The sequence below is a fragment of the Bison bison genome, unplaced genomic scaffold (assembly GCF_000754665.1).
Source record: "Bison bison bison isolate TAMUID 2011002044 unplaced genomic scaffold, Bison_UMD1.0 scf7180017864291, whole genome shotgun sequence".
Classification (NCBI taxonomy): domain Eukaryota; kingdom Metazoa; phylum Chordata; class Mammalia; order Artiodactyla; family Bovidae; genus Bison; species Bison bison.
In genome coordinates, this window is record NW_011494863.1 from 8,465,755 (window position 1) to 8,493,316 (window position 27,562).

General features: G+C 40.3%; 1 protein-coding gene across 1 annotated transcript in view; it reads left to right on the forward strand.

The window, feature by feature from the left end:
- Positions 1-27,562, forward strand: part of STK32A (serine/threonine kinase 32A) — a 131,354-nt gene that overhangs the window by 62,564 nt on the left and 41,228 nt on the right. The window contains exon 5 of the mRNA XM_010850474.1: positions 6,693-6,866. Coding sequence (XP_010848776.1) covers positions 6,693-6,866 — 174 coding nt within the window. The remainder of the gene's footprint in view (positions 1-6,692; positions 6,867-27,562) is intronic.

The following is a 27,562-nucleotide window of genomic DNA, read 5'->3' on the forward strand; positions in this document are numbered from 1 at the left end:
CAGTTCAAACACAAACACACACACACCCTAAACAACTGGGCATAATTATTTATAAACTGTTGAAATCTGATTTTTATGAATATTAGGTTTTCAGTGTTGTCATGGCAAATTCATGAATAATATTGAGATGACCAAAAAGTTCATTTGAGTTTGTCTATAATATCTTACGGAAAAACCTAAACAAAATTTTGGCCAACCCAATACTCGGTTTGGTTCAGTTCAGTTGTTCAGTTGTGTCCGACTCTTTGTGACCCCATGAATCGCAGTACGCCAGGCCTCCCTGTCCATCACCAACTCCCGGAGTTCGCTCAGACTCATGTCCATCGAGTCAGTGATGCCATCCAGCCATCTCATCCTCTGTCGTCCCCTTCTCCTCCTGCCTCCAATCCCTCCCAGCATCAGAGTCTTTTCCAATGAGTCAACTCTTCGCATGAGGTGGCCAAAGTATTGGAGTTTATAGTAACAATTAAATACAATAATACATAAAGTAACTAGCATGGTATCAGAACATAATAAGAGCTCAATTAATAGGAATCATGTTGATTATACCATTGATGACACATATATTCATAAAAGGGCACCCTCCTACACTGTTGGTGGGAATGTAAATTGGTGCAGCCACCATGGGAAATAGTACGGAGGTTCCTTCAAAAACTAAAACTGGAGTTGCCATATGATCCAGCAATGCCAATTCTGGGCATATACCCAGAGAAGACAAAAGTGCTAATTCAAACAGATACACATACCCCCAATGTTCTTAGTGGCACTATTTATAATAACCAAGACACAGAAGCAACCTAAGTGTTCACCAAGAGATGAATGGATAAAGAAGTTGTGGTATATATATATATATACACACACACATGCAATGCATATTACTCAGCCATGAAAAAGAACGCAATAATGCCATTTGCAGCAATGTGGATGGACCTACAGTTTATCATACGAAATGAAATCAGACAGAGAAAGACAAATATTATATCACTTACATGTGGAATCTAAAAAGTAGTACAAATGAACTTATTTACAAAACAGAAACGGACTCACAGGCATAGAAAATAAACTTGTGGTTACCAAAGGAAGGCAGGGGAGGGATAAATTGTGAGTATAGCATTAACAGATGCATACTACAATATGTGAAATAGATAAACAATAAGGATTTGTAGCAGAGGGACCTATATTCAATATCTTAAAGGATCAAAAAAGAATATAGATATATATCTATATATATGGGCTTCCCTGGTGACTCAGGCAGTAAAAAATCTGCCTGCAATGTGGGAGACCTGGGTTTGATCCCTGGGTTGGGAAGATCCCCTGGAGAAGGGAATGGCTACCCACTCCAGTATTCTCACCTGGAAAATTCCATGCACAGAGGAGCCTGACCAGCTATAGTCCATGGGGTCGCAAAGAGTCAGACACAACTGAGTGATTTTGACTACATATATATATATATATATATAACTGAAAATCTTTGCTATAGACCTGAAACTAACACAATATTGTAAATCAGCTATAAACCAGTCAATAAATATCTTCATATAATCATTTTATGTAAAATAATAGGAAACAATGCATAAAATAAGTTAATCTGCTTAATACCAGAGCTATCTTACATTCATAGGTGGAAAAACGAAGGTAATTATAATATCTACCTTCAAGGTACTTCCAGGTACTGTTTTAAGCAATTTATGTGTATTTCCTGCACTTACTCTTGCCAACAGCCCTGTGAAGTATGTACCGGTATAGATGGACATGCTGACGACTTATATAACTTGCTGCATCCAGTTTTAAAAACCTTAAAAGGCAGAACTCCCCTTAAAAGGGGATTTGAGCACAAGCAGTCTAACCCCAGAGCCAAGTTCCTTACCAGCATGCTATGTGCCACACTTTGTGCTAATTACTTTACAAATGTTATATCTAATTTGCTTTTTATGTACAAATATCCTCTCTGAGTTTCAGTTTCCTTTAAGGAACTTGCTCTAAAGTCACATTTGATATTTAAACCTAGGCCTGCCTAAAGCCTATGCATTTTCCATTTGTATTTTCTATCTGTGTGTTTCTAAATGGATTCCATCTTTGATGAATCAGTATCTTTTTCTACAAAGCTGAGAACTTTTAAAAGTAATAACTGATATTTGTCCTGCATTTCCCATGCTTTGCTAGATGGAGACATCAGAACTGTCCCTTGCTCAGCTAAACTCTCAATGCAGATTTGACACCATAGCTCTGGAACAAACAGCAGGTTCCCCTAATATCATAGTTTTTAGGGTTTTTTCTCTGTCACCCACAGGAAGAAATATTTTTCATCACAACCCAGGAGATATACTCAGAGAGACACACATTATATGCACAAACAATCTTTATAGTCTTACATGTTAATAGCATTTATGTTATTCAGTCTATTTTATTTTTTTTTAAGTGCTTGTTAAAACCAACCAAACTGACTTCACAACCATTAATGGATTATGACTCACAATTTAAAAAACATTCCATTGGAAAATATTTTATTGAGTTGGCCAAAAAGGGTATTCAGGTTTGTCATGACAGCTTATGGAAAAACCTGAATGAACTTTTTGGCCAACTCCATAGTTCTTTCCAAAGCTCCAGTTCCAAGCAGGTGAGTGACTGATTTGGTTGATGGCATAGTGGAAATGAAAGCAGTTAATCCAAAAGAATGAAGGGAAATACTTTCAAATTATGAAAAGTTGTGTGCACAAGAATATGGCATTGTGTATAATAGGAGACCTGATTTCATATGGAGTATTAGAAATGTCTCTGTGAGAAGTGTCCCTTGGGCTGAGACCACACCACAGGGCCAGGCAAGGCCACACCACAGCACAGTCTCCTAAGGCTAGAGGGGCATGAACTACTAGTTGAGGAATGGAAGGAAAAGATCTTCAAGATAAGTCTGGGGAAGTAAACAGGGCCAGATCACATAGGGTCCTGCAGACCATGGAAAGAGATGAAGGGGATTCCTGAGGCTGGAGAACATAAAACTCACCTTGTAAAAAGATAACCATGGTGTGTAGAATGGACTGGAGAATTTCAACATGACACAGAGAGCTGTGAGTAGTCTACCGCAATACGGTGGGGTTGGGTGGGGTAGGGTGGTAGTCCTTTGTCACTTATCTCCTCTCTTAGCGAGCAGACTTTACAATGCATTTCACATGCATGGGGACCAGACTTGCTAATTTTGGAGCTGTCAACTGAGAAATAAATAAGCCATGATACAGCATTATTTTAAAAGTAATGAAAAATGCATCTCTGAGACTATGGAATAAATGGCCAAGGTACAGGGAAGCTCTTACTCTTTTATGCCGCAAAAAAAAATCAGATTATGATATGAACCTTCATATTCTAGTTATTACCAAACTGCATTATGCTCACATATTTTACTGAATATAGTTCTGGAAATAAAATACTTATCTTCTCTCCCTCTGAGAGTTTAGGATCTATGATAGAAGGCCTCAGATCTGATGTGTGAAAGGGGAAAGAGGATTTTTAACAGCCACACCTGGCTCCATGATTAAATAAATTTAAAATCTTGCTAAGCAAGGGAAGCATGGTGCTTCTCGCCTGGGCTGCTTCTTTCTTTGATTAATCGTCCCCTGCTTGATCCAACACTGTTGTGAACTTGCCACAGTCGGCACCTTTATCAGTCCTTATTTTTGGATAAAAATAGCTTCGCCCAAGTTACAGTAAAAAATGTTTGTTCCCTCAGGGTGAATTTAATAAGACCTTTGTCCCCCACTTAAAGTTAAATGAAGTAATGGGAGAGGAGTTTTCTGGTCTGTGACCAGTTTGGGGACCTCCACCCTGCCTCCAGCAGGGAGCTGAACACAACCAGTATGTGACCCCACTCTGCCTAGGTTGTTTCCAGGGGCATCCAGTGATGCTCGTGGTTAGCGCTCTCTTCTCTCTCCTTTTGGTATCCAGTCCTCACCTACCTCATTTGCCAGCTATCCCAGTAAGACCCTGCTCACATGCCATGAGCCATCATTGTTTCTATTAGCCGAGGATAGCCTAAGGTGCAAATAGGTCTCAGGCAGGATTGCATATAATTAGCACATCCTTACTTCCTGAAAACCTGTAAAACACAATAGATATAACATGTAGTGGTGCAGCTGGGAGGATTGTGAACCAAATCTCCCAGGTCCAGGCACCTATCCTGGTGCCCATTAAACTTGTGGCAGAGATACCCAGCCAGTCCTTGCATGAAGCTGAAGAATAACACTTCCTACACTTCTCACATTGTTACCAAGCACTTCCTGTGCTTCTATCTTAATCCCTCCCCACCCCAGTCTTCAGTGGTAAACAGATTTTATTTGTTTAACAAGTGAACTCTGAGAACCTAGTTTTCATTAGAATGTTACTCCCTTAGATTAATGCTTCATTGAATTGCTCATTTTTCTTTTGTTTGAAAGTCTCCTCTTCCTGTAGCACAATGATCATTCTAAAGAAGAAAATGTACTCAGTACACTTCTTCCATCATTGATAGTCTACATTTGTTTTCTAAGCGAAGAATTTGTCCCTCGGCATTGGTTTGCATCCCTGGGCACTGCTTTGCAGTCTCTCAATTCTGTGATTCAAATAAAACTTTAAAATGTGATCTCTGTGACATGATGTCAAAAGAAACATGTCACAATAGTGTTGATACAGAGGGCTTTTTGTGACTAGAAATCATGTCTGTGCTTTGAGGAAAACAAAACAAATCAGAGCAGTTGGAATGCGTTGGTACAGGAGGTTCTTTACAAACAAGCAGAGGCCAATCCTGCTCACCTGTGTCTCATTTCCTCTTCCCATCCCTCCAGCTCTTGCTCCTTCAAGTCTGATCATGTGTCTTGCTTAACCCTCTCCAGTGTCTCTCCAGCATGCACAGACTCGTGAACAAGCTCCTGTCGGGATGTGCTCTCTGCCTTCTTCTCCAGCTTCCCCATCACACATCGTTCCAACAAACCCACACTCTTCTCCTTTCCCTCCTCGCACTGTGTTCTGTCCCATGTCCCTGCTTAATCCAGGCTGTTCTCCTCTTTCAAATCTCATTTTTGGACCTGGAGACCCCTTCACTGCTACCACCTATTGGGTGTTTTATCTCATGTAAATTACTTAAACTTCTCTGGGCCTTGATTTCCTCCTCTGTAAAATGGGAGCATAAGAGCAGCATTGTGGAGTCAATGACACATCATGTGTAGAGTGCTTTTAGAGCCTGCCCCCGCTGCTGCTGCTGCTAAGTCGCTTCAGTCGTGTCCAACTTTGTGCGACCCCATAGACGGCAGCCCACCAGGCTCCCCCGTCCCTGGGATTCTCCAGGCAAGAACACTGGAGTGGGTTGCCATTTCCTTCTCCAATTCATAAAAGTGAAAAGTGAAAATGAAGTCACTCAGTCATGTCCGACTGTTAGCGACCCCATGGACTGCAGCCTACCAGGCTCCTCCATCCATGGGATTTTCCAGGCAAGAGTACTTGAGTAGGGTGCCATTGCCTTCTCTGCCTGCCCCAGAGAAGCCATCTAATGGAAACAACAGCCATGTTGGCTTTATTTTGTACTTATTATTGTCACCATCCTTCAAAATTTAACTCCGGTGTCTCCTGTGTTGAGAAGCTTTCCTGTCACTGCTCATCCCCAGGACTGAGTGACTTACTTCCCTTTCCTGTACACTTACTTCTTAATGGCTCTCTTTATATCTTTTTTCTTATCATGAGTGTGGTTTATGATTTGTTATAATGTTAAGTAATGAAGTTGTTAATGTGGAAAAATAAGCATGAGATGGTTCAAGGAGGCCTCATGACTCGTGTTTTATGGACCTTCTGTAGCAATGTGTTCAAGATATGATTGTTAATAACAGGTGAATAAATGGGGTTTTCTTCATTTTCTGAGCTTTATAGCTCTGTAGACTTACAGTTAATGGGTGTTTATTGTATGCCAGGAATAACATTAAATATTATACTCATTGTAGCATTGAAACATATATATTACCAAAAGTATTAATAAAACAGCTAGTAGGAAGGTGCTGTATAACACAGGGAGCTCAGCTCAATGCTCTGTGACAACCTAGAAGGGCAGAGTGGGAAGAAGGTTTAAGAGGGAGGGGATATATTTATATTTATGGCTGATTTGTGTTGTTGTACTGCAGAAACTAACACAACATTGTAAAGCAATTATCCTGCAATTAAACATAATTTTTTTTAATGTTACACTCATCATATTTAGTCTTTAGTTAAAAGTAAAGTGTTAGTTGTTCATTCGTGTCTGACTCTTTGTGATCATAGATTGTAGCCCACCAGGCTCCTCTGTCCACAGAATTCTCCAGGCAAGAATACTGGAGTGGGTAGCCGTTCCCTTCTCCAGGGGATCTTCCCAACCCAGGGATTGAACCCAGGTCTCCAGCATTGCAGGCAGATTCTTTACCGTCTGAGCCACCAGGGAAGCCATACCACCACCAAAAAAAAAAAAAACTGTTACACACATCATAGTTAGTCTTTACTATAATCAAATGTGGAAGATCTTCTTATTATTTGCATTTGACGCATGCAGAAACTGAGGACCTAGAACAAGTAATAGACCAGTACTCCCATAGCCTGGATTCTTAGCTCAGGAAAGCTTGGCTCAGGTCTATAAGATGTCCTTTGCCTCTAGGCCTCTTCAGTGTGTAAATGTATTTAACCCACTTGCATTTCTAATTCCTTTCCAGGTATTCCTTCCAAGATGAGGAAGACATGTTCATGGTGGTGGACCTTCTGCTGGGCGGGGACCTGCGTTACCACCTGCAGCAGAATGTCCGCTTCCAGGAAGACACTGTGAAGCTCTTCATCTGTGAGCTGGCCATGGCCTTGGACTACCTGCAGAGCCAGCGCATCATTCACAGGTCAGTCAAGTCCAAGGGGCAGCCTTGGGCTGAATGCACAGGAGCGGATGTGCAACCTGCTGCATTCAACAGGTCCTTATGGAACGTGACATCTAACTCTTACTTAATTCGTATAGCAATACTGGAGGTAGATGTCCCCAGTTTTCGAATAAAAGTAATACTGAGTACATTGAACTTAATTTTCCCAAGGTCACCATTAGTAAACAACAAGACCAGAATTAATGAGTATTGGTGCTGTTTATAACTAAGCCTAGACAAAGAGAAGGAAAAATGACATATTGGGGCTTAATAAATATTAAATGAAGAAAGTGCATAAAGAGAAAGACATAGAATGGGTAGGAAGAAAATTCTTTGGAGAGAAAATTTGAGTCATAACTTCTATCATCCACCCTATAGTGAGTCCCTGGTGTGGGTGTGCTGCAGACAAGTCAGCAAAAGCAATGTATCTCTTTCACCTGGGGCATTTGTGTCAAAGACAAACAAATAACACAAGTAGCTATAAACCCAAACAGACAATAGAGAGAAAAGGATAATACTTGATATTTATAAAGGAGTTGGTAGTTTTGATGGCAATTTCCTGCATAGTATCTCACTTGATCTCTATAATAAATGATAAATGAGCAGAGCAGTTGTAGTTAGACCAGTATTAAATCTGAGATTTTGTGATTTGGAGACATTAAATTATCATCTAGGTTCTTTTTAAGAATTTTGAACCTAATCACCATCAAAGCAGCTACTGTTTACCTGGGTTTCCATATGCCAGGCACTGCAAGGTACTTTCATATATTATCCTATTCTATTCTCAAAACTTAGAGGACTCCACTTTTCATTACAGTACTCCCATTCTTCAGATGAGAAAAATGTGGCTCATAGATTCACCAAGGAGAAATCCTGACAAACAACGTTGCCAGATTCAAACCTAGATCTCTCTGATCCTAACATCAGAGCTCTGTCTGCTATACTAATCTGTATTTATTACATATATGAAATATATACCATAATACATTAAACATCATTAAGTGAACAATCAACACATGTGACTCTGCCACTGTCATCTCGAATCCTTGAAGAATCTGCTGAGTTTTTATGTCTCATTTATTAAACATTTGGCCAGATAGACTATTTTCCCACCACGAATTAACATCTAGAGTTTGTTAGAACTAGTACAGATCCTTGATTAAAGATGTAGCGTCATAATTTATAGACTCTCTGTGAAAGTACCATAGACCAATCCTTTTTTTTCTTTTTGGTCTTGGCACTTAACATAATTATTATTTAATTTTCTATCTTTGGAAGGGCCCATTTGTATTGAAAATGTGCTCTTCAGGCAGTGGATAAATGGAAAGCAGACCGATTAATCATGTACGATCTCTGAAGTAAAATTTACACACCTGGTGTTTTTCTCAATAACTGGGAATCCTGTTGACAAGAGATCTTTCTCCCACACTGGCATTTTGGTAGCCATCACCCAGTTCCTTCCTAGAAGAAACTTTTCATATTTGTAGGCATAGAATCCCTCTCAGAGTCTTCATGCTCACTCATCCTCCCCTATATTGCCAACCCACAGTCTGTTTTGGGTGCTGACATGGCAGATCTCTGGCAGGAGTCAGGGACCACGGGAAGCCCCCACAGGGGCACCTTTTCACTGTCTCCCTCCTGTTTGAATCTGAGTTCTTTGCCTTCTTTGAGTTTCATTTTCTGTCATCACAAGATACTCTGAGCCTTTTTGCCATGTGCTTAGAACCATGTTCTGAGAAGAATTCAGGAGAAAAACAAAACCGAATATGTGACACAATTTTCACCCTCAAGAAACTTAACCACACCAAGCAGCTTTGTTCTGTCTTTCTCTCCCTTATTTGCTTTTGCTGTCATGGTTTTGTCACTTAAATGAGAAATCAAGGATTAAGTTTCCTCTTCTTGCCTTTTACAGACTCACCATTATTATTACTTAGAGCCTGTCTTCAGAGGGCCTCTTTGTACTGAACTATCTCCTCACCATGGCATATTAATGGAAGGTGGACACAAGGACATTATGAATACAGGGTTAAAGTAAGATGGCATCCTCTTGGGATCAAAAACAATCCAGATGTATTTCAACTGCTGATGTGTCCTACCTTGTGTCCCCAAGTGTTATGTTTTAAAGGCAATCGCATCTTGTACCTCTCCTGAGGCATTGTGATGTTTTCACTATATAGTCACCCAATATCTGTTTGTTCTACTAAATTGTAAACTCAGTGACAAGGCCATGTGTGGTATGCTTCTCACCGTATAACCAGTGTTCAGCAAAATCTGAAGGAATGACCACTGCCTGAGCCACACGGATGATTGATTGCATAAAAGCCCAGGTTTACAGATAACAAAGACAAAATTAAAATAGAAGAAATTAAAGCCATAAATTTCAGACATTTGTTGGCCTTCATGTTGGGTAATCATATAATTTATCATCCAATCAGGGTACTCCTGAGAATGAAAGGAGTTGGTGTTAATAATTATGCTGGGACAACAGGCAAAACTCATACATGTTTTGGAAAAACCAGGACATATACCAACCTCTTTAGGGCTTTTCAAGACAGTAGGGACCAAATAGGTTTAACTGTGAGAGAGCTCTAATTACCAGAGCTTTCTGCCTTCCGAGTACTAGATATCAATGTGAATTGATTTCCATTTGAAGTGGTTTCAAATGGGTTAAAAAAAATCATGTACATGGTGAAATAAGCAGTGTCCCTTTGTCTGCGGCATTTAGAGGATAATAGTGCACTCTGAAGCTGGGACTCCCAGGGCAGAGTTAAAAGCATGACGAGCAACATAGAAAAAGAAATGGAGGCTTCTGAGTACTCTAATTCTATTTCTAAATCTCTGCCTTCAAAGAATCTGTAAAATGCATGATGTATTTGATAGAATCAAAGATAACAAAACATCTTTCAGCTACTTAGAGGATTAGATTGGAAGACACATCTTGAGTTCCAAGGCATTAATAAAAATTAAGAAAATACAGTAGATTCCCCAGTCAAGAAAAGATCATCTGCTTAAAGGGGCAGATATAAAATACGTGACTTCCACATACAGATGGCCGAAAGGCCCATGAAAAGATACTCTATTAGAGAAATGCAAATCAAAACTACAATGAGATATCACCTCACACCAGTCTAAATGGCCATCATCAAAAAATCCACAGACAATAAATGCTGAAGAGGGTGTGGAGAGAAGGGAACCCTCCTACACTGTTGGTAGGAGTGTAATTTGGTATAGTCACTATGGCGAACAGTATGGAGGTTCCTTAGAAAAGTAAAAATAAAGCTATATGACCCTGCAATCCCACTCCTGGGCATTTACCCAGAGAAAAACATGGTCCCAAAGGATCATGCACCCTAATGTTCATTGTGGCACTGTTTTCAATGGCCAAGACATGGAAGCAACCTAAATGTCCATTAACAAAGGAATGGATAAATAAGATATGGTACATATACACAATAGAATATTACTCAGCCATTAAAAAATGAAATAATGCCACTCTCAGCAATATGTATGGACCTAGAGATTGTCATTCTGAGTGAAATAAGTCAGACAGAGGAAAAATATTGTATGCCATCCCTTATACATGGAATCTAAAAAGCAATGATTTAAATGAACTTGTCTATAAAACAGAAACAGACTCAGAGAGTGAACTTATAGGTTGCCAGGAAAATAGAAATGCGGGGAGGGATAGTTAGGGAGTTTGGGATCGACATGTACACAGTGCTATATTTAAAACGGATAACCAACAAGGTTCTACTGTGCAGCACAGGGAACTCTGCTCAATGTTATGTGGCAGCCTGGATGGAGGGGAGTTTGAGGGAAAATGGACACATATACACGTATAGCTAAGTCCCTTTGCTGTCCACCTGAAATGATCATAACTTTGTTACCTGGCTATATTACAATATAAAATAAAGAATTTAAAAATATATGTGACTTACTAATTTCACAACAACATTTTGTCTCTGGACTGGGTCAAAGATTCCAAATTATCTGTGGTGGCCAGTAACTGTGGATGGAGCAGCTGTGGTGATAGGCTGTCGTGACTGTGGGCTTCTGGGTACCAAGCGCTCTGCTAAGTACTTGTGAATTATTTCCTTCCATCTGCCACAAATCCAAGAGGTTGATGGTGTGATTGTCCCCATTTTACAGCTAATGGAACTCCAGTTCAGAAAATAACTTGGCTAATATGTAGGTGAGGCGTCACATGAAGGATATGCAAGGCTCTTAGCCTCTCTCCATGCGCCTGATGTTCAGCACAGTTGTTGCCCTGAGGAGGGCGTGGTACAGGGTGAGGCATGGCCACCTGCCTTCAGAGATCTGCGCTGTCTGGCTGCACAAGTGAGATGGACACATAGGAACCAACGGATGACAGAGGAGCCCAAAACTCAACGCTAAGTGTATGAGAATGACGAGTATTTCAGTGAGAAGATGATTTGGGGTAATGATAAAGGCTTCTTGAGAGCTCAGGGAGGTTAAAACCAGGAAGGAGAGTTTAATCCATGGAAAGGGAACTGTATTCTGAATGAAAGTATTCATTTCTCTCTCTGCTAACATAGAATGAGTTCTGTCTTTAATTTTTCCTGCCAGCAATGTCTAGCTTAGTTTTTTAAACACCATAAATCTTATTTCTGCCTAAATTCTAAGTGAAACATAAATGGGGTTTTGTTTTATCTTGCTTGTAGACTTTTTAAAATTCACAGACTTGACTTTTTGTTGTTTCCTAAATATGTAGAATACTTAGCTCATTTTTCTCATTTTTAGAGTCTTTTTTCTCTCTAGTTGTAAAGGACACAGGACTGCATAGTCACCATTCATTTTGAATTGTGCAGTTAGACTAGTTAGACTTATTTTTTAGTCAAGTCAAACATTTTTCCATTTTCAAACTAGAGTTTGAAAAATCAGCTCTAGTTTCCAAATGACAGCCATTTCTTCCTTCAATATTCCCCTTTACTTACATTAAATCAGTGAATGAAGATTTTAACAACATGGACACAGTCATTATTTGCTTTTATTTTTAAAAATAAGCAACATTAAACTCATTACAATCCTTCCTATGGGATAGTACTCTTTAGTTTGTTGATTGCCACAGTCTCTCCAGTGAATAAAGTAATAGAAAGTAATTTTTACAGTGCAAAGACAAATTTGTATTCCCTCCCTTGTCAGCTGTTTAAAATGCAATCACGAATTTAAGCTAATAAGATGAATCGTTTGGGACAGTTAAATAGTAAGTAAGAGTCATGTTGGGTCAAAATACCATTTGAGCAGATGTTCGTTTTTTCCTCTTTCTAAGAATTATCTCACTCTAATAAAGTTATAACTCACTGATTTCTAAATTCCTATTGGAATGCAAAAAAAATCTAGTTAGGCCCTTGATGTCAATGACTGCAGTACAACAGGACGTGTTGCGAAAGTTCATCTCCAACTGATTATAGATATGTTGAAGTAGGAAAGAAAGAAAATTCATGATTATAAAAAAAAAGAATAGGATGTTATTTTCATTCATCACCTTTATCTTCTTTGCTGTAATCATAGAAACCTTGGAATTTCCATAGATACACAAAGGAATTAGTTTTTGCATGCCCTGTCCTGGACTGAAGTAGCTACTTACCAGAAGTTTATATTATTCTTCTAGAAATCAGCATCTTGACTGGGGGGAGAGGGGAAACTTAGGGATAAAGTTTCTATCATAAATATTCATTCAAGAATTGTTTCTTGAGTATCTGTTTTCCAGACAACAATTCTCTGGACTGACCTTCAATGTAGAAATGACAGAGACTTCGCTGTCATCAGAGCTGATAATACAGAATGAAAGGGAGTCAAGTAAACATTTCAACAGTCATACCAGAACGGTGGCATTCTGGTATGCATACCAAATTGTTTAGCATTCACTGCAGAGAAAACAAGCAGTTATATGTGTATGCTGAGTCACACACACATCACTCACACTCAGCACATCTTCACCGTGGTCTTGATCATACTTCTACTGGTAGCCCCTGGTTCACAATATTCTTCACAAAAAGTGGTCTCTCCCTCCTAAACTGAAGCTCTACTCCTCACTCCTGTTCTAATCTCCAGCATGTAGTCTAATCCAGAGCAGTTACTGAATAAGTCAGTGACTAAACAAATCAATGAGGACAGAATATACATGTGATCTTTGGGTGGACATGGAAAGTAAAGGTTTCTGTAGATGAAGTTGTCTTCAGTATCATTGTTTGTTTGGCTTTTTTGGACATAGGCTTGCAGGGTCTTAGTTTCCTGATCAGGGATTGAACCTGCACCTCGACAGTGAAAACTTGAAGTCCTAACCACTGAACCACCATAGAATTCCTGGAGCATCGTTTTAATTTATTCCACACATTCCTATTGTGTGTCCACAGTGTGTGGCTCTGTGCTGCCTTTCTTCCATGCTGTGTTAGTTTTTATTCTGTGCAACAAAACACCACAGACATAGGAACTTAAAATAATGCACATTGATTATCTCACAGTTTCTTTGAGTCAGGAGTTGGGGAACATCTGAGTTGGGTTCTTGAAAAGGCTATAATCAAGGGGCTGATTGGAACTGGGTTCTCTTCTTGAGGTGGACTGGGCAAGGGTCCACTTCCACGTTCAGTCAGGATGTTGGCAGAATTCATTGCCTTGTGTAACCTGTAGGACTCAGGCTGTTTCTTCAAATTCAGTGAGGAGACCAAGACTCTAGAGTGAGTCTGCTAGCAAGACAGAGTCCATTTTATTGAATTAAACTATGTAACATAACACAATCAGAAGAGCAAGACCCCATCACTTTTTGCCGTACAATGTCTGTTAGAAGCAAGCCATACAATTAGCCCACACTCAGGGGTGAGGATGATATAAGACATGAACACCAGGAGGTGGGGACTGTGGGAAACACCAAAAGTCTGTCCACCACACTTCCTCTAATGAAGTTGTCTTACACCAGACTCTAACATCAATGCCCTCTATGAACTTAAAGTGAAATGGAAAGTCGTTCAGTTGTGTCCAACTCTTTGCAACCCCATGGACTGTAGCCCACCTGGCTCCTCTGTCCATGGATTCTCCAGGCAAGAATACAGGAGTGGGTTGCCATGCCCTCTTCCAGGCTATAACCTTAAACACAGCCTTGAACATCTCTGTCAAGGAGGTGATAAGGAGGTCTGACCAAATGAACAGGAATGGTTCTTTCATATCTAAGAGTCTAGGATGATTTCCTCTCAGCCCTGATAGGATGATGCTCTTCAAAGTATAATTTCCTTGATTTGCAGCTCTCTACTGCACACCCACTTCTCCCCAAGAAGGCCCCATGACCAAAATGAACTGTCCAAACAGCATATGACAGTGAAGTGAGATAATCACCTTTTAGCACATTTAATAATCAAGACCTACTGATGAAATTATTTGCAGGGCAACAATGGAGACACAGACATAGAGAACAGATTTATGGACACAGGGAGAGGGGAGGAAGGAGAGAGTGTGATGTATGGAAAGAGTAATATGGAAACTTACATTACCATATGTAAAACAGATAGCCAATGGGAATTTGATGTATGATGCAGGGAACTGAAACTGAGGCTCTGTAACAACCTAGAGGGGTGGCATGGGGAGGGAGGTGGGAGGGATGTTCAAGAGGGAGCGGAAATATGTATACCTATGGCTGATTCATGTTGATGTTTGGCAGAAACCAACACAATTCTGTAAAGCAATTATCCTTCAATTAAAAAATTAATTAATTAAAAAAAGAATAATCAAGACCTTTTTGCAATTCAGTTGTGAACCAGAATTCTTTGTTTTCATTGGCAGAGACCTTCAAGGCTGAGGTTTCACCTTTTTGTCTGACTTATACACACTGCAGCATCTTGGAAGTCACATTTTATTCCTAGGGATGATCATTCATAGGAAAAATAACATCTTTCTGCAGCTAATCATTTTAGTCAATGATCACTGAGTTACAGATGAGCTTCTGATGAGTGAACTTACCAGCACAGTAACACCCCAGCTTTCTGAAGCCTGTGGGAATGAGTCATCTGGAGAGAGGCTTTTCTAATTCCTAAGGATGTTTACTACTCTGCTGCTGCTGCTAAGTTGCTTCAGTTGTGTCTGACTCTGTGAGCCCTATCGATGGCACCCAACCAGGCCCCGCCATCCCTGGGATTCTCCAGGCAAGAACACTGGAGTGGGTTGCCATTTCCTTCTCCAGTGCATGAAAGTGAAAAGTGAAAGTGAAGTCACTCAGTCGTGTCCGACTCTTAGCGACCCCATGAACTGCAGCCTACCAGGCTTCTCCGTCCATGGGATTTTCCAGGCAAGAGTACTGGAGTGGGATGCCATTGCCTTCTCTGTTACTACTCTCTGCTCACCATTTAATTTATACTGCAATGACATGTCTCATTTTCTTAATGGCTTAAGAAGAGCTATCATTCACTGTGTATGTATCAAGAACTAGGCACTGTGCTAACTAGCATTTTGCACACCCTGATAGTCAGCAGTACCATGACAGGGTTAAGTGCCTTGCCCAGTACCATGCAGTTGGTATACTAAAGCCAGATTCAAACATAGGATTATCTGATTCAAAGGCCTTGATCTTAATATAGGCTCTTTTAGTTTCATTCTTATAAACATGATAGACCTCTTCAAAATCAGATGAGCTATTTAGTGCTATTTAGCCAATAGCCGGGCTTCCCTGATAGCTCAGTGGGTAAAGAATCTGCCTGCAATGCAGGAGACCCCAGTTCGATTCCTGGGCTGGGAAGATCTGCTGGAGAAGAGATAGTCTACCCACTCAAGAATTCCTAGGCTTCTCTTGTGGCTCAGCTGGTAAATAATCTGCCTGCAGTGTGGGAGACCTAGGTTCGATCCCTGGGTTAGGCAGATCCCCTGAGAAGGGAAAAGCTACCCACTGCAGTATTCTGGCCTGGAGAATTCCATGGACTGTATAGTCCATGGGGTCGCAGAGTCAGACAGGACTGAGCGACTTTCATTTCCCATCCAATAGCAACTAACATTAGTTTAGACACGTATTTTTAGTTGGTACGTGTTATGGGTTGAGTTGTGTGTCCCTCCCCCTGCCCACCAACACACACACAAAAGGTATGTTGAAGTCCTAATCCCCAGTACCTCAGCAGGTGACCTTATTAGGAAATAGGGTCTTTATCTTCCCAGGTGGCTCAGTGGTAAAGAATCTGCCTGCCAATGCAGAAGATGCAAGAGATGTGGGTTAGAACCCCTTGGTCAGGAAGATCTCCTGGAAGAGGAAATGGCAACCTACTCCAGTATTCTTGCCTGGGAAATCCCATGGACAGAGAAGCCTGGTGGCCTACAGTCCAGGGAGTCACAAAGAGTCAGACATGACTGAGTGACTGAGTACATAAGCACAGAGATAATCAAGTAAAAACGAGTTCCTGAGGGTGGACCCTAATGTAACTTGTGTTATCAAAAGGGGAAATGTGGACATAGAGATAGACACACACAGAAAAGGAAGATGATGTGAAGAGGCACAGGGAGAACTCCATGTGAAGATGAAGGACAGGAATGATATGTCTATAAGCCCAGGAAGGTTAAAGATTGCCAACAAACCAACACAAGCCAAGAAGAAGTGAGGAAGTTCCCTCATGTACAGGTTTCAGAAGGAGGAGGACCTGATGACACCTTGATTTCAGACTTCCAGCCTCCAGAACCATGAGACAATATATTTGTTTTTTCTTAAGCCACCTATTTTCAGTGCTTTGTTACAGCAGCCCTAGCAAATGAATACAGTGTGTTTTTACAGTTTCCTTAGAGGCTAAAATGTCAACCTTTGCTTCTCTAGCACATGCTACTCAGAGAAGCTTCTGCTTCCCTCCTGCTGCTCCAAATATATTATGGGATGGGAGACCAGATAACAAAACTTGTTAGAACTGTTTATAAAAGTGCAGTAACCTAAGAGGGAAATTCGATAAGTCAAATTTATTAGCTTTCGTATATGGTAACCTATTTTACGTTGCCCAGAGACTATTTCTGCTTACTTCCGTATTTCTGATTTCGTGAGAGATATTTTGGATATCTCTGGCTTTTTAATAACGTGTCTCTAGCCCATGGGGTTTTGTTTTGCACTTAAATATCTCTAGATGAAGTTCAACCTTTTCTGATTTACCAAAGCAGCACGTCCAGTATATGAGAAAATTAAAAGTCTAAAAATAATTACAGATTGTCTGATTCCTGTATTACTCCTGCTCTGTGTGATGTTGCCTTTCTTCCTCTCGGTATGTTGATAATATTTTGTTCACGGCAGTGGGATGATAGTTTGGCTTCCGGCTGCCATTTTCTGTGGCCTGGTTAAGAAAATGCCCTTCCTTTTTGTTTTGGTGAATCTTCTTTTCAGGAGTTTACAAGCCTTCTGCAAGTCTTTGCTTCCTAACTCCCACAGCAGAAGGGCTACTTGAGCCTCAAAAACAAAACGATAGTGTGGTAATGAGGGTATTAGGTTGATGTGTTCTGTTCAGCACCTGCTCCCGAGCTACCGAATAATGAATGAGCATCAGTTACACATTGTGAAAACAGGAGACTCTGCCTGTTTTGTGCTGCCTGTCAGGCAGTTCTGAAAGGTGCTTTGAAACTGTGTTTCTCATACGAGGGCACTCATTTGTGAAAAGCCATGTGAAAAAGTCCAAGAACTGCTTGTTTACAGGTCAACATTTAACTTGCCTGTGCCAAGCTTTTAAGTTTCTCTAAGGTTGAGTTTTGTTAATATGCAACCCATGCCTTGGTCCAAATTAAATTTTACTTTGCCTAGCATACATTTTAGCCCAAAGCTAAAAGCATCATTCTTTCAGGGTTAGTCATTTAACACATAGTATTGATGACTTATTCATGCGCCAGGCAAACAGCTCTTGAATGGAGTTTTTTTAATTCATTAACTATGTTATTTGTTTATTCACATGTGTATTGTTGTTGACATTTTATTGAAGTATAGTTGATTTACAGTGATGTTGCATTAGTTTTAGGTGTACAGCAAAGTGATTCAGGTATTTATACATATATATTCTTTCTCAGATTCTTTTCCATTATTGATTATTAGAAGATATTGTATATAGTTCCCTATGCTATACAGTAGGTCCTTGTTGGTTATCTATTCTATATATAGTTGTGTGCATATATTAATCCCAAGCTCCCAATTTATCCCTTCCTCTTTTCCCTATTGTAACCATAAGTTTGGTAAGACTGACCTGGCCTCTGCTCAGCTCTCTTGCTGCTGCTTCAACCACTCTCTCCCCTTTCTCATATGTTCTAATCACAAAGGCCTCTGTTCTGCTCCAGGATGTAACAGACTTCCACTTTAGAGTCTAAGTATAGACAGACTCTTTATATGTGAATCTGTTTCTGTTTTGTCAGTAAGTTCACCTGTATTTGTTTTAGATTCCACCTATAAGTGATATCATGTGATACTTATCTTGTCTGTCTGACTTTACTCAGTGTGAAGAGTTTTTGAAGCATAGAATCATGGTTTCTGTCCCCTCAGAGCTTATAGTTTGGTTGAGGAGATGGACAAAAAATGTAATACAGAAACATAAACAAAGAACAGAGATACAAATGACCATGTTAGGTTCAGTGTTTGTTGAATGCGGTATGGGAAATAAAGATCTAAGGAAAGGCATACAGGTTTGGGGAGACTGGGCGACTTTAGCATCATGCTGGAAGAAGCCTTGCCAGTAGGTGGCATTTGAGCTCTAAGGTGGAAGTTTGTTACATCCTGTAGTAGAACAGAGTCCTCTGTGGTCAGAATATGTGAGAAAGGGGACAGAGAGGTAGAAAATGCCACAGGAGAGCTGAGCCGAGGGCAGGTCCTCTTACCGTGTTCAAGTAAGTGCTCTAGTTCAAGGTTATTTCTTATTTGTGCCTTAGTGAATATACAGAGCCGGTTTTTAAAGGAGACTTACTTGAATTTGTTATCAGTTTGGAGATAAGGATAGGGCATTGATAGTGGGTAATAAGACAATAAAAATGCAAATGATAGAGAATGGGCCTCATTAGCTATTCTCGATATCAAGGCAGGAAAGAGCCTGGAGATTATTAGTTCAACTTGCTCCCTCTGTAGGGAAGGGATCAGCGTACTTTTTCTATAAAAGGCTAGATAGAGAATGTTTTACACTTTATAGGCTGCGCAGTCGGTCCCAACCCATCAACTCTGCCACTGAAGAGTGGAGGCAGCCACAGATAACATGGAAGCATAGAACCTGATTGTGGTGCAATAAAACCTTCAGATACTGAAATCTGAATTTCACATGATTCTTTGTGTCATAAAATGGCATTCATCTTTGATTTTCCAATCATTTAGAAATGTAAAGTCCCTTTATAGCTTATAACCATACAAAAAACTCATGATGTGCTACATTTCGGCCACAGGCCATAGTTTGTCAACCCCGGAACAGATGTTAAAACTGTGGCCCAGAGAAGCAAGTGATATGAAGGTCACAAAGCAAATCAGAGACAAGGCTAAGACAAGAAATCATGTGTTCTAGCTATTAGGCTGGTGGTGGTTGTTGTTCAGTGGCTCAGTCGTGTCCGACTCTATGCCATCCCATGGACTGCAGCACGCCAGGCTTCCCTGTCCTTCACCATCTCCCAGAGCTTGCTCAAACTCATGTCCATTGAGTCGGTGATGCCATCCAACCATCTTAACCTCTGTCGTCTCCTTCTCCTCCTGCCTTCGATCTTTCCCAGCATCAGGGTCTTTTCTAATGAGTCAGCTCTTCGTATCAGTGGCCAAAGTATTAGAGCTTCAGCTTCAGCATCAGTCCTTCCAGTGAAGTCAGGATTGATTTCCTTTAGGACTGACTAGTTTGATCTCCTCAGTTAGCACTTTTTTAAAAATAGCGTTTTCATTGATGATAAAAGTAAGAAGATATTTGTTGTTGTTCAGTCATGAAGTTACATATGACTCTTCGTGACCTCTTGGACTGCAGCACTCCAGGCTCCCCTGTCCTTGACCATCTCCCAGAGTTTGCTCAATTCATGTGCATCGCATCAGTGATGCCATCCAACCATCTCATCCTCCGCTGCCCCCTCTCCTTTTGCTTTCAGTCTTTCAGCTTGAAAGCATCAGGGTCTTTTCCAATGAGTTGGCTTTTTGCATCAGTTAAACATTAGTTTCTTACTCTCTGGCCCTTGCTACATTAATACTTCCCAATTATTTGTTCAATGTTTTCTGAAAGTTAGTTGAACAATTACTATTTGTCAGATACTAAACTAAAAGTTTTGCATGTGCCATCTCACTAAAGCTTCACAATGGCTCTATAAAGCAGACACTATTACTGTCCTCAATTTACAGATTCAGGAGAGCTGAGTCTCAGAAGCTTACTGCAAACATGTTTCTAGTCTCAGTAGAAAGCTAATTCACATGAGACTAAACAATGAAGGGGATTTACTATCTTATGACACTTCAAAGTCCAGATGAAGGCCAGACTCGTAGGCTGTCTTGATCCAACACCTCAGCCTTGGACTCCATGCTAACTTCTTTAAATTCGATGAATCACACACCTTCTGGAAGCTTTCTCCAGAACAGCAAAGATGTTTCTTCCTCAGAGGCCTATAGCATAACTCTTCTCCCTGCTCAGTGGCTTAAATAGGGTTACAGCCCACTCCTGAACCAATAACCAGGACTGTGAAGTGGCATAACTCTCAGTAGCTTAGCCCTGAGTCATAGAACTGTCTCCTGAAGTCAAGCATGGGATAGATTTCCCCAAAACAAAGGGACTACAGTATATGTGTATGTGTGGCAGAGAGGTTAAATACACAAATGAACTGAAATGATTAAGAGAATGAAGAATGCATGTTACGAAGGCAATCATAATGTACATTATAAAAAGTTATAACTTGCCCAAGGTCCCAGAACTAGCAAATTTTCAGCTGAGATTTGAAACTGGGTCATCTGACTCCAGAGCACACATTCTCAACATCTAGGTTCTACTGCTTCCCAAATAAACCTAGTAATGCCTGATGATGGATAGATGGATAGAACAATTTGTCATTGGGACTGTTACCAACTTTATTCTATACACACACACACACATACATACACGATTACATAGTACAATACCATATACCATATACATGACTCATATTTAGTCTGTATACTGGTACAGCCATACCCATTATAAAACTACTAAAATTCTTGTATTTCAGTGTAGTTGTTGATAGGGAGCTGCTGCCTGAGCTTGTCCTGTCTTCTGTCCTCTCACCCACAAACTCCCTTGATCCAGCAGCTAAAGTGCTAACTCCTGACCCTACAGGGGTCTCTTAGGTTCTGCTTATGTGCCTCCCCCAGCATTCAGATGACAGACTTTATTTGTTATCAACAATGGACCACAACTGATCTTGTTCCTTTCTGGTTCCTCTTATTTGTAGACTCTTTTCCTTCCTCTAACTAGTACATTTCCTTACTTAAGATTTCCTGGGTTTGAGTGGAAGACCCAGGAGACCTGAGTTCAGGCTAGTCTCTGTGGCTGAGTGACAGTTATTCTGTGTTCTTGCCTCCTTGGGTGCAGAATGCATACATGTTACTTAAGATTCTAGCTATGTGAGTCCAAATTAAAGAAAACATTGGTAATAAAGAGCACTGCTGACTAATGCAAACTGTAAGGCAGGAAGCCTTGTCATCTAAACATTCTGCCTTCAAAGACTACAAAGTGGTTAAAAATCCCAAGTTTCTGGGATGGTGGTACATGGCCATACTTCTCGAACTGGAGTGTCTGTACTATTGTACTGTTGGGGATTCATCTTCCTTAAACAATAGATTTATCCAGAACAAGAAAGATAGAATTTTATTTTTATATTAAAAGAGATATGGATATATTAATATTATAGAGTAGGGTGCAAATCTATCATATACATATAATAGAAATTATGAAAAAAATTAAACTTGATGCAGACCAATTTTAACAACACCTCAGACCCCTGGGTATGTTAGGACATTCTCTGCTGAAAGGGAGTAAGATATGAATATTTGTAATATAAACTAAGATTGCACCTCTCAATCTTTGATTATAATTCCAGTTCTGTCTTACTTTTAATCTTTAGCCATCTCTGAACTCCCCCTTCTTCATTTGCAAAAATGGGTATAATATCTAAGTTATGGATATTATTGTTGTAAGATCAGTGTTGTCTCTCAAGTGCCTGCCATGTGCCTGCTGCAGCATGAACAATAAATATTAACTCTAACCACTCTCATAACTCATGGGAAGTACATCAGTTTGAAACATTATTACGGACTAGCCTCAAACACCTCTTCCTGTGGCCAAGCAGGCATTACTAATCAATCTTTCCCCTTGGGTGTGGAAGCCCTTTACCAGCACAGTCTGAAAGCCTTCAGTCCCTTTACTTCATTTCCTTGTAATGGCTTCTGTAACTAATATTCCCTTGAACAAACTGTGGGAAAGGCTAGAATTGAACAACAAAAAGAATTAGTCATCTGAAATAAGTATATGTCAATTATTTCTCAGTTGAAGCAACCAGTTGGTCAGAAAGTTGGAAGATGATAATTGGTTTTTAATAATCCAATCCTGGGAGCTTTTCACTTCTGCCTTCTGCTCTAAATTATGTAATTTTGCTCACAATTTCCCATAACACTCTCATATCCCCACCCCTCTCTTTTCTTCAGATCAGATCAGATCAGATCAGTCGCTCAGTCATGTCTGACTCTTTGCGACCCCATGAATCGCAGCACGCCAGGCCTCCCTGTCCATCAGCAACTCCCGGAGTTCACTCAGACTCATGTCCATCGAGTCAGGGATGCCATCCAGCCGTCTCATCCTCTGCCATCCCCTTCTCCTCTTGCCCCCAATCCCTCCCAGCATCAGAGTCTTTTCCAATGAGTCAACTCTTCGCATGAGGTGGCCAAAGTACTGGAGTTTCAGCTTTAGCATCATTCCTTTCAAAGAAATCCCAGGGCTGGTCTCCTTTAGAATGGACCGGTTGGATCTCCTTGCAGCCCAAGGGACTCTCAAGAGTCTTCTCCAACATCACAGTTCAAAAGCATCAATTCTTTGGCGCTCAGCCTTCTTCACAGTCCAACTCTCACATCCATACATGACCACAGGAAAAACCATAGCCTTGACTAGACGAACCTTTGTTGGCAAAGTAATGTCTCTGCTTTTGAATATGCTATCTAGGTTGGTCATAACTTTCCTTCCAAGGAGCAAGCATCTTTTAATTTCATGGCTGCAATCACCATCTGCAGTGATTTTGGAGCCAAGAAAAATAAAGCCTGACACTGTTTCCACTGTTTCCCCATCTATTTCCCATGAAGTGATGGGACTGGATGCCATGATCTTCGTTTTCTGAATGTTGAGCTTTAAGCCAACTTTTTCACTCTCCACTTTCATTTTCATCAAGAGGCTTTTGAGTTCCTGTTCACTTTCTGCCATAAGGGTGGTGTCATTTGCATATCTGAGGTTATTGATATTTCTCCCGGCAATCTTGATTCCAGCTTGTGTTTCTTCCAGTCCAGCATTTCTCATGATGTACTCTGCATATAAGTTAAATAAACAGAGTGACAATATACAGCCTTGACATACTCCTTTTCCTATTTGGAATCAGTCTGTTGTTCCATGTCCAGTTCTAACTGTTGCTTCCTGATCTGCATATAAATTTCTCAAGAGGCAGATCAGGTGGTCTGGTATTCCTATCCCTTTTCTTAATATGGGTCTATTTATGTAACCAATAGCCTTCATGAAACACCATAATTAATATATTACAGGCACAACAAATACAATATTGTATGATATTATATAAATATATATAAATAAAATATTATACATATAATAATTTCCTCTCTCAAGAACTTGGAGAGTACCCAATCTAAGAGAACATTATGTAACGAAGATTTAAACCCAAACCATGAACCTTTCAGAAAGCTGTGGGACACTGAAGGAGTTGAGTTTGGTTTGGATACACAGATTTTCCTCTTCTGTCTTCTCACAATACCCCATGTCATATTGCAGGGTGAGCAACTTGATTCCAGGGTAGGCTCAGTGAAGGGATGTAATTAGCCTATTAAGTCCTGCTAATGTGTTGTTAAAGTCATTCAAGTGAGAACAGCAGACGTATCAGTTCCGCTTTGAACCCTGCCATAGGGAGCACTGCATTTCCACTCTTCTGTTTATAGTCCCCACAGTAGGAATCAGCTGATTCAGCTGGACCTGGCCTTTTCTGTTTCATCAAGTCAAGATGCAATGAGAACTTTCTACAGAATATGTGTGTTCCTTCAGCACTTCAGCACTCCCCAAATGACTGGTTTTTTAGTTGCCAACAGCAAATACAGCGCATCTGGCATAGATGGAAGAGGAAACCAATATTCTTGCCTGGAGAATTTCATAGACAGAGGAGCCTGGCGGGCTACAGTCCAAGGGGTCGCACAGAGTCAGACATGACTGAGCAACTAAGACGGGCATAGATGGAGGGTCTTTTGTTGCTGTTGTAGTTATTGTTCTTTTGTTTTGTTTGCTTTTGTTTTTATCTTCTTAGAAGAAAAAGAAAGACGTGGCTTATTATTCCAGAAGTTGGAGATGCCAAGGGATCAGATGCACTCATTTTTCTGACAAATATTTATTCAAGCACTAACTTTATTCTGGGCACTTTGATGAGCTTGGAAGCTACAGCACTGAACAGTACAGTACAGAAAAGATGTCCTTTCTCTGAGAAATTACATTCCGAGGGGTGGGGGGAGAACAAATAATGAACAAATAAGAAAAAATACATAATGATAGTGTTGTACTGAAAAGAAGATGGAGGGGAAGAGATGAAGATGGAGATGAGTTGTCAGGAAACTTCTTGGAGGATGTGATATTTTAGCTGAGATCTGAATGACAAGAAGAAACAAGCCATGCAGGGGGACAGGATTGTAGGTAGAGGGGGCAATGTTTGAAGGAGACCAGAAGACCAGTGTGGCTGGAACATGGTGTGTGGCAGGGAGAGGATGCTATGAGATGTAGCTCAGGGTTCTGCAGGACTAGAGCATCTGCAGGTCATATAAGGCCAGGGGTAAATGGTTCAGATTTTATCCCATGTGGGTTAGGAGCCAGTGGAGGACTTTAGGCAGGGAAGGTGTGTGTAATGAAAACCCCCACCCTGGGTGCTGTGTGGATAATGGATTGTCAAGGAACAAGAGGAGAAGCAGAAACAAAGCACTATTACAAATTTCCACTAAAAGATGATGGTGCTGGTTCTGAAGATGGTGATTCTTTTGTGTGTGAATGTGTGTGTGTATTTCACTGTAGTAAAATATACATCACATAAAATTTATCATTGTAACCGTATTTAAGTGAAAAAGTACATTAGGTACATTTACACTGTTATGCCACCATCACCACTGTCCATCTCCAGAACTTTTTCTTCATCTCAAACTGAAACTCTATAAACATTAAACAATAAATCATCCATCCTTCTTTCCCTCAGTCCTTGGGAACCATTATTCAGTTCTCTGTCTCTGTGAATTTGACTGTTCAATCTAAGGATTTCCTATAAGAGGAATCATACAATAATTGCTCTTTTGTGCCTCGCATATTTCACTTAGCATAATGTCTTCAAGGTTCATCCATGTTCGAGAACATCAGCATTTTATTTTATTTTTTACAAATATCTGTTCAAATACCTGCTTTCACTTCTTTGGGGTATATACCCAGAAACAGAATTACTGGATCGAGTATTAATTTCATGTTTATTTTTTTTTTTGAAGAACCATCATAGTGTCTTAGATAACTGTATTTTATAGGTCAAGTTATCAAGGCTGCTGAGGGGCTGGTATTATGAGTTAAGAGAAAGAGAAGAAATAATAATGATCTCCCAAGGTTTTTGTTTTTATAATGGGAGAATATTGGTATGGTATACTGGGCTAAGGGCCTTGGGGATAAGAGGGTTTTGGTGTTTGTGTTGGATGTGATGGATATCAAAGGGTCTCTTTAGGACATATATTTATATTTATCATGGCTGCTAAACATACAGATGGGAACATCAGGCAGAAAATTTCATTTATTATTAGTCTAGAATGTCAGGGTTGGCAATAAAAGGTATATGCGACAGGTCATGCTGCACAGGGGGTAGGCTCTAGTGATGGCAGAAGAATGATCAAGGAGATGGGAGTGAAGAAATAATCAGGGTGCATATTTTCAGCTTGCCTGGGTAACTTTAGGACTAGCCAGTTTTGGTAATTACCCAGTTAAACCATCTTATAGATTGCCTTAAATGAAGGAAACCATTCAGGATTATTGGAAAAGATGAAAAAGATAAAAGGTGGTGCTGCATTTCTGAACTAGAAAATCTCACCTTGTTCTAGAAGAAATTTTAATGCAGTACCTGGGTTTATTTTCATTTCCTTTCTCCTGCTACATGAATAAACAGTCTTATCACACTGCTCTTCACCCTTAGTGATTTAGAGGTTACTTCATCACTTTTGGGAAAAACTATGTACTCAGAATCTCTGCTTATATACTTTATTTTTCTGTTAAGAGTCTACTTTCCCTTTTCTACAGAGAAAGGATATGAGAAAATATCCTTTCTCTAAAGTTAATAGTAAACATACCTCTTTACCACTTTGAATCCCTTTGACAAGGTTCCTCATGAACCTTTCTTACCCTCTCCATTCCTGGGGCAACTAGATCTCATGTATCTATTTCCCATATTCTAACACAGTGACTTATCAAAGTAGACAAATGTTTGATGAGTAAATGAACATCAGATTGAAGTAGGACATACCACCTTTAAAATATGACCTCTCTGATCTTTGTGCTGTTCTTTAAGCTAGTTTCTGGGGAAAGTAGTGTATATAACAAAGCGTGGCTATAACAATTTTTTTTTAATGATGCTTAGAAATTTAATAGAAGGCCCATAAAGTGACAAACCCATAGCAGTTCATTCCTCCCAGCAAACCCTCATAAATTCAGACCACGAAATCATTATGTTCATCCTGCCTCTCCCTTCCTGGCAGGGTTCCTCAGAGCCTCCTCCTCATCTGGTAAACACTACCCGATGCTCACTGATGCCAGTCTGAAAGAGGTGGCAAGAGCCTAATGCCTGGTTCACCTTGAGCTTTAAGCTGCAGAGTGTTTGATGGTGCCCTATAGTGCTCTTGTATATCCTGGTTCATATATTAATCAAGAAGCTGCCCCTGCCATCAAGGAGTTCATGATCCAATTGGAGAAAAAAATTAATAGAAGTGTGATAAATGTTATGATGGAAGAAGTATACCATGCAGAGCATGTCGGAGGGGCCACTGACTCAGAAATGGAAAATCAGGAAAGGCTCCCTGCAGGAAGTGGCATCTGAGCTATGTGGTGAGAGATGAATCTGCATTTTCTGGGTGTAGCAGGTCAAGGCTCTGATTCGCACAAAGGAACAACAGAAGGTGAAGGGATGGGGGGAGCATGTAGGAGACTCCATGTACTGCACGTGGCTGTCGCCCAGGAGTCAGACTAAGAGGGCCTTTGTTTTATGTGAATGCATTTAGACTTGATAATTTTTGAAATGAAATCCATCAGAGGGGACGGGATGGGGTCTGAAATATTGAGACTTTAGCCAGAGAAACATCCAATTTGAAACCCCCTCCTGCTCTGTGTTTCTAATAAATTGTACCCTGAACAAGAGAGAAATTTGCCACAGCCACAAATGATCACTTATGAATCCAGAACTAATTTTAAGAAACTAATGAACTAAATGAG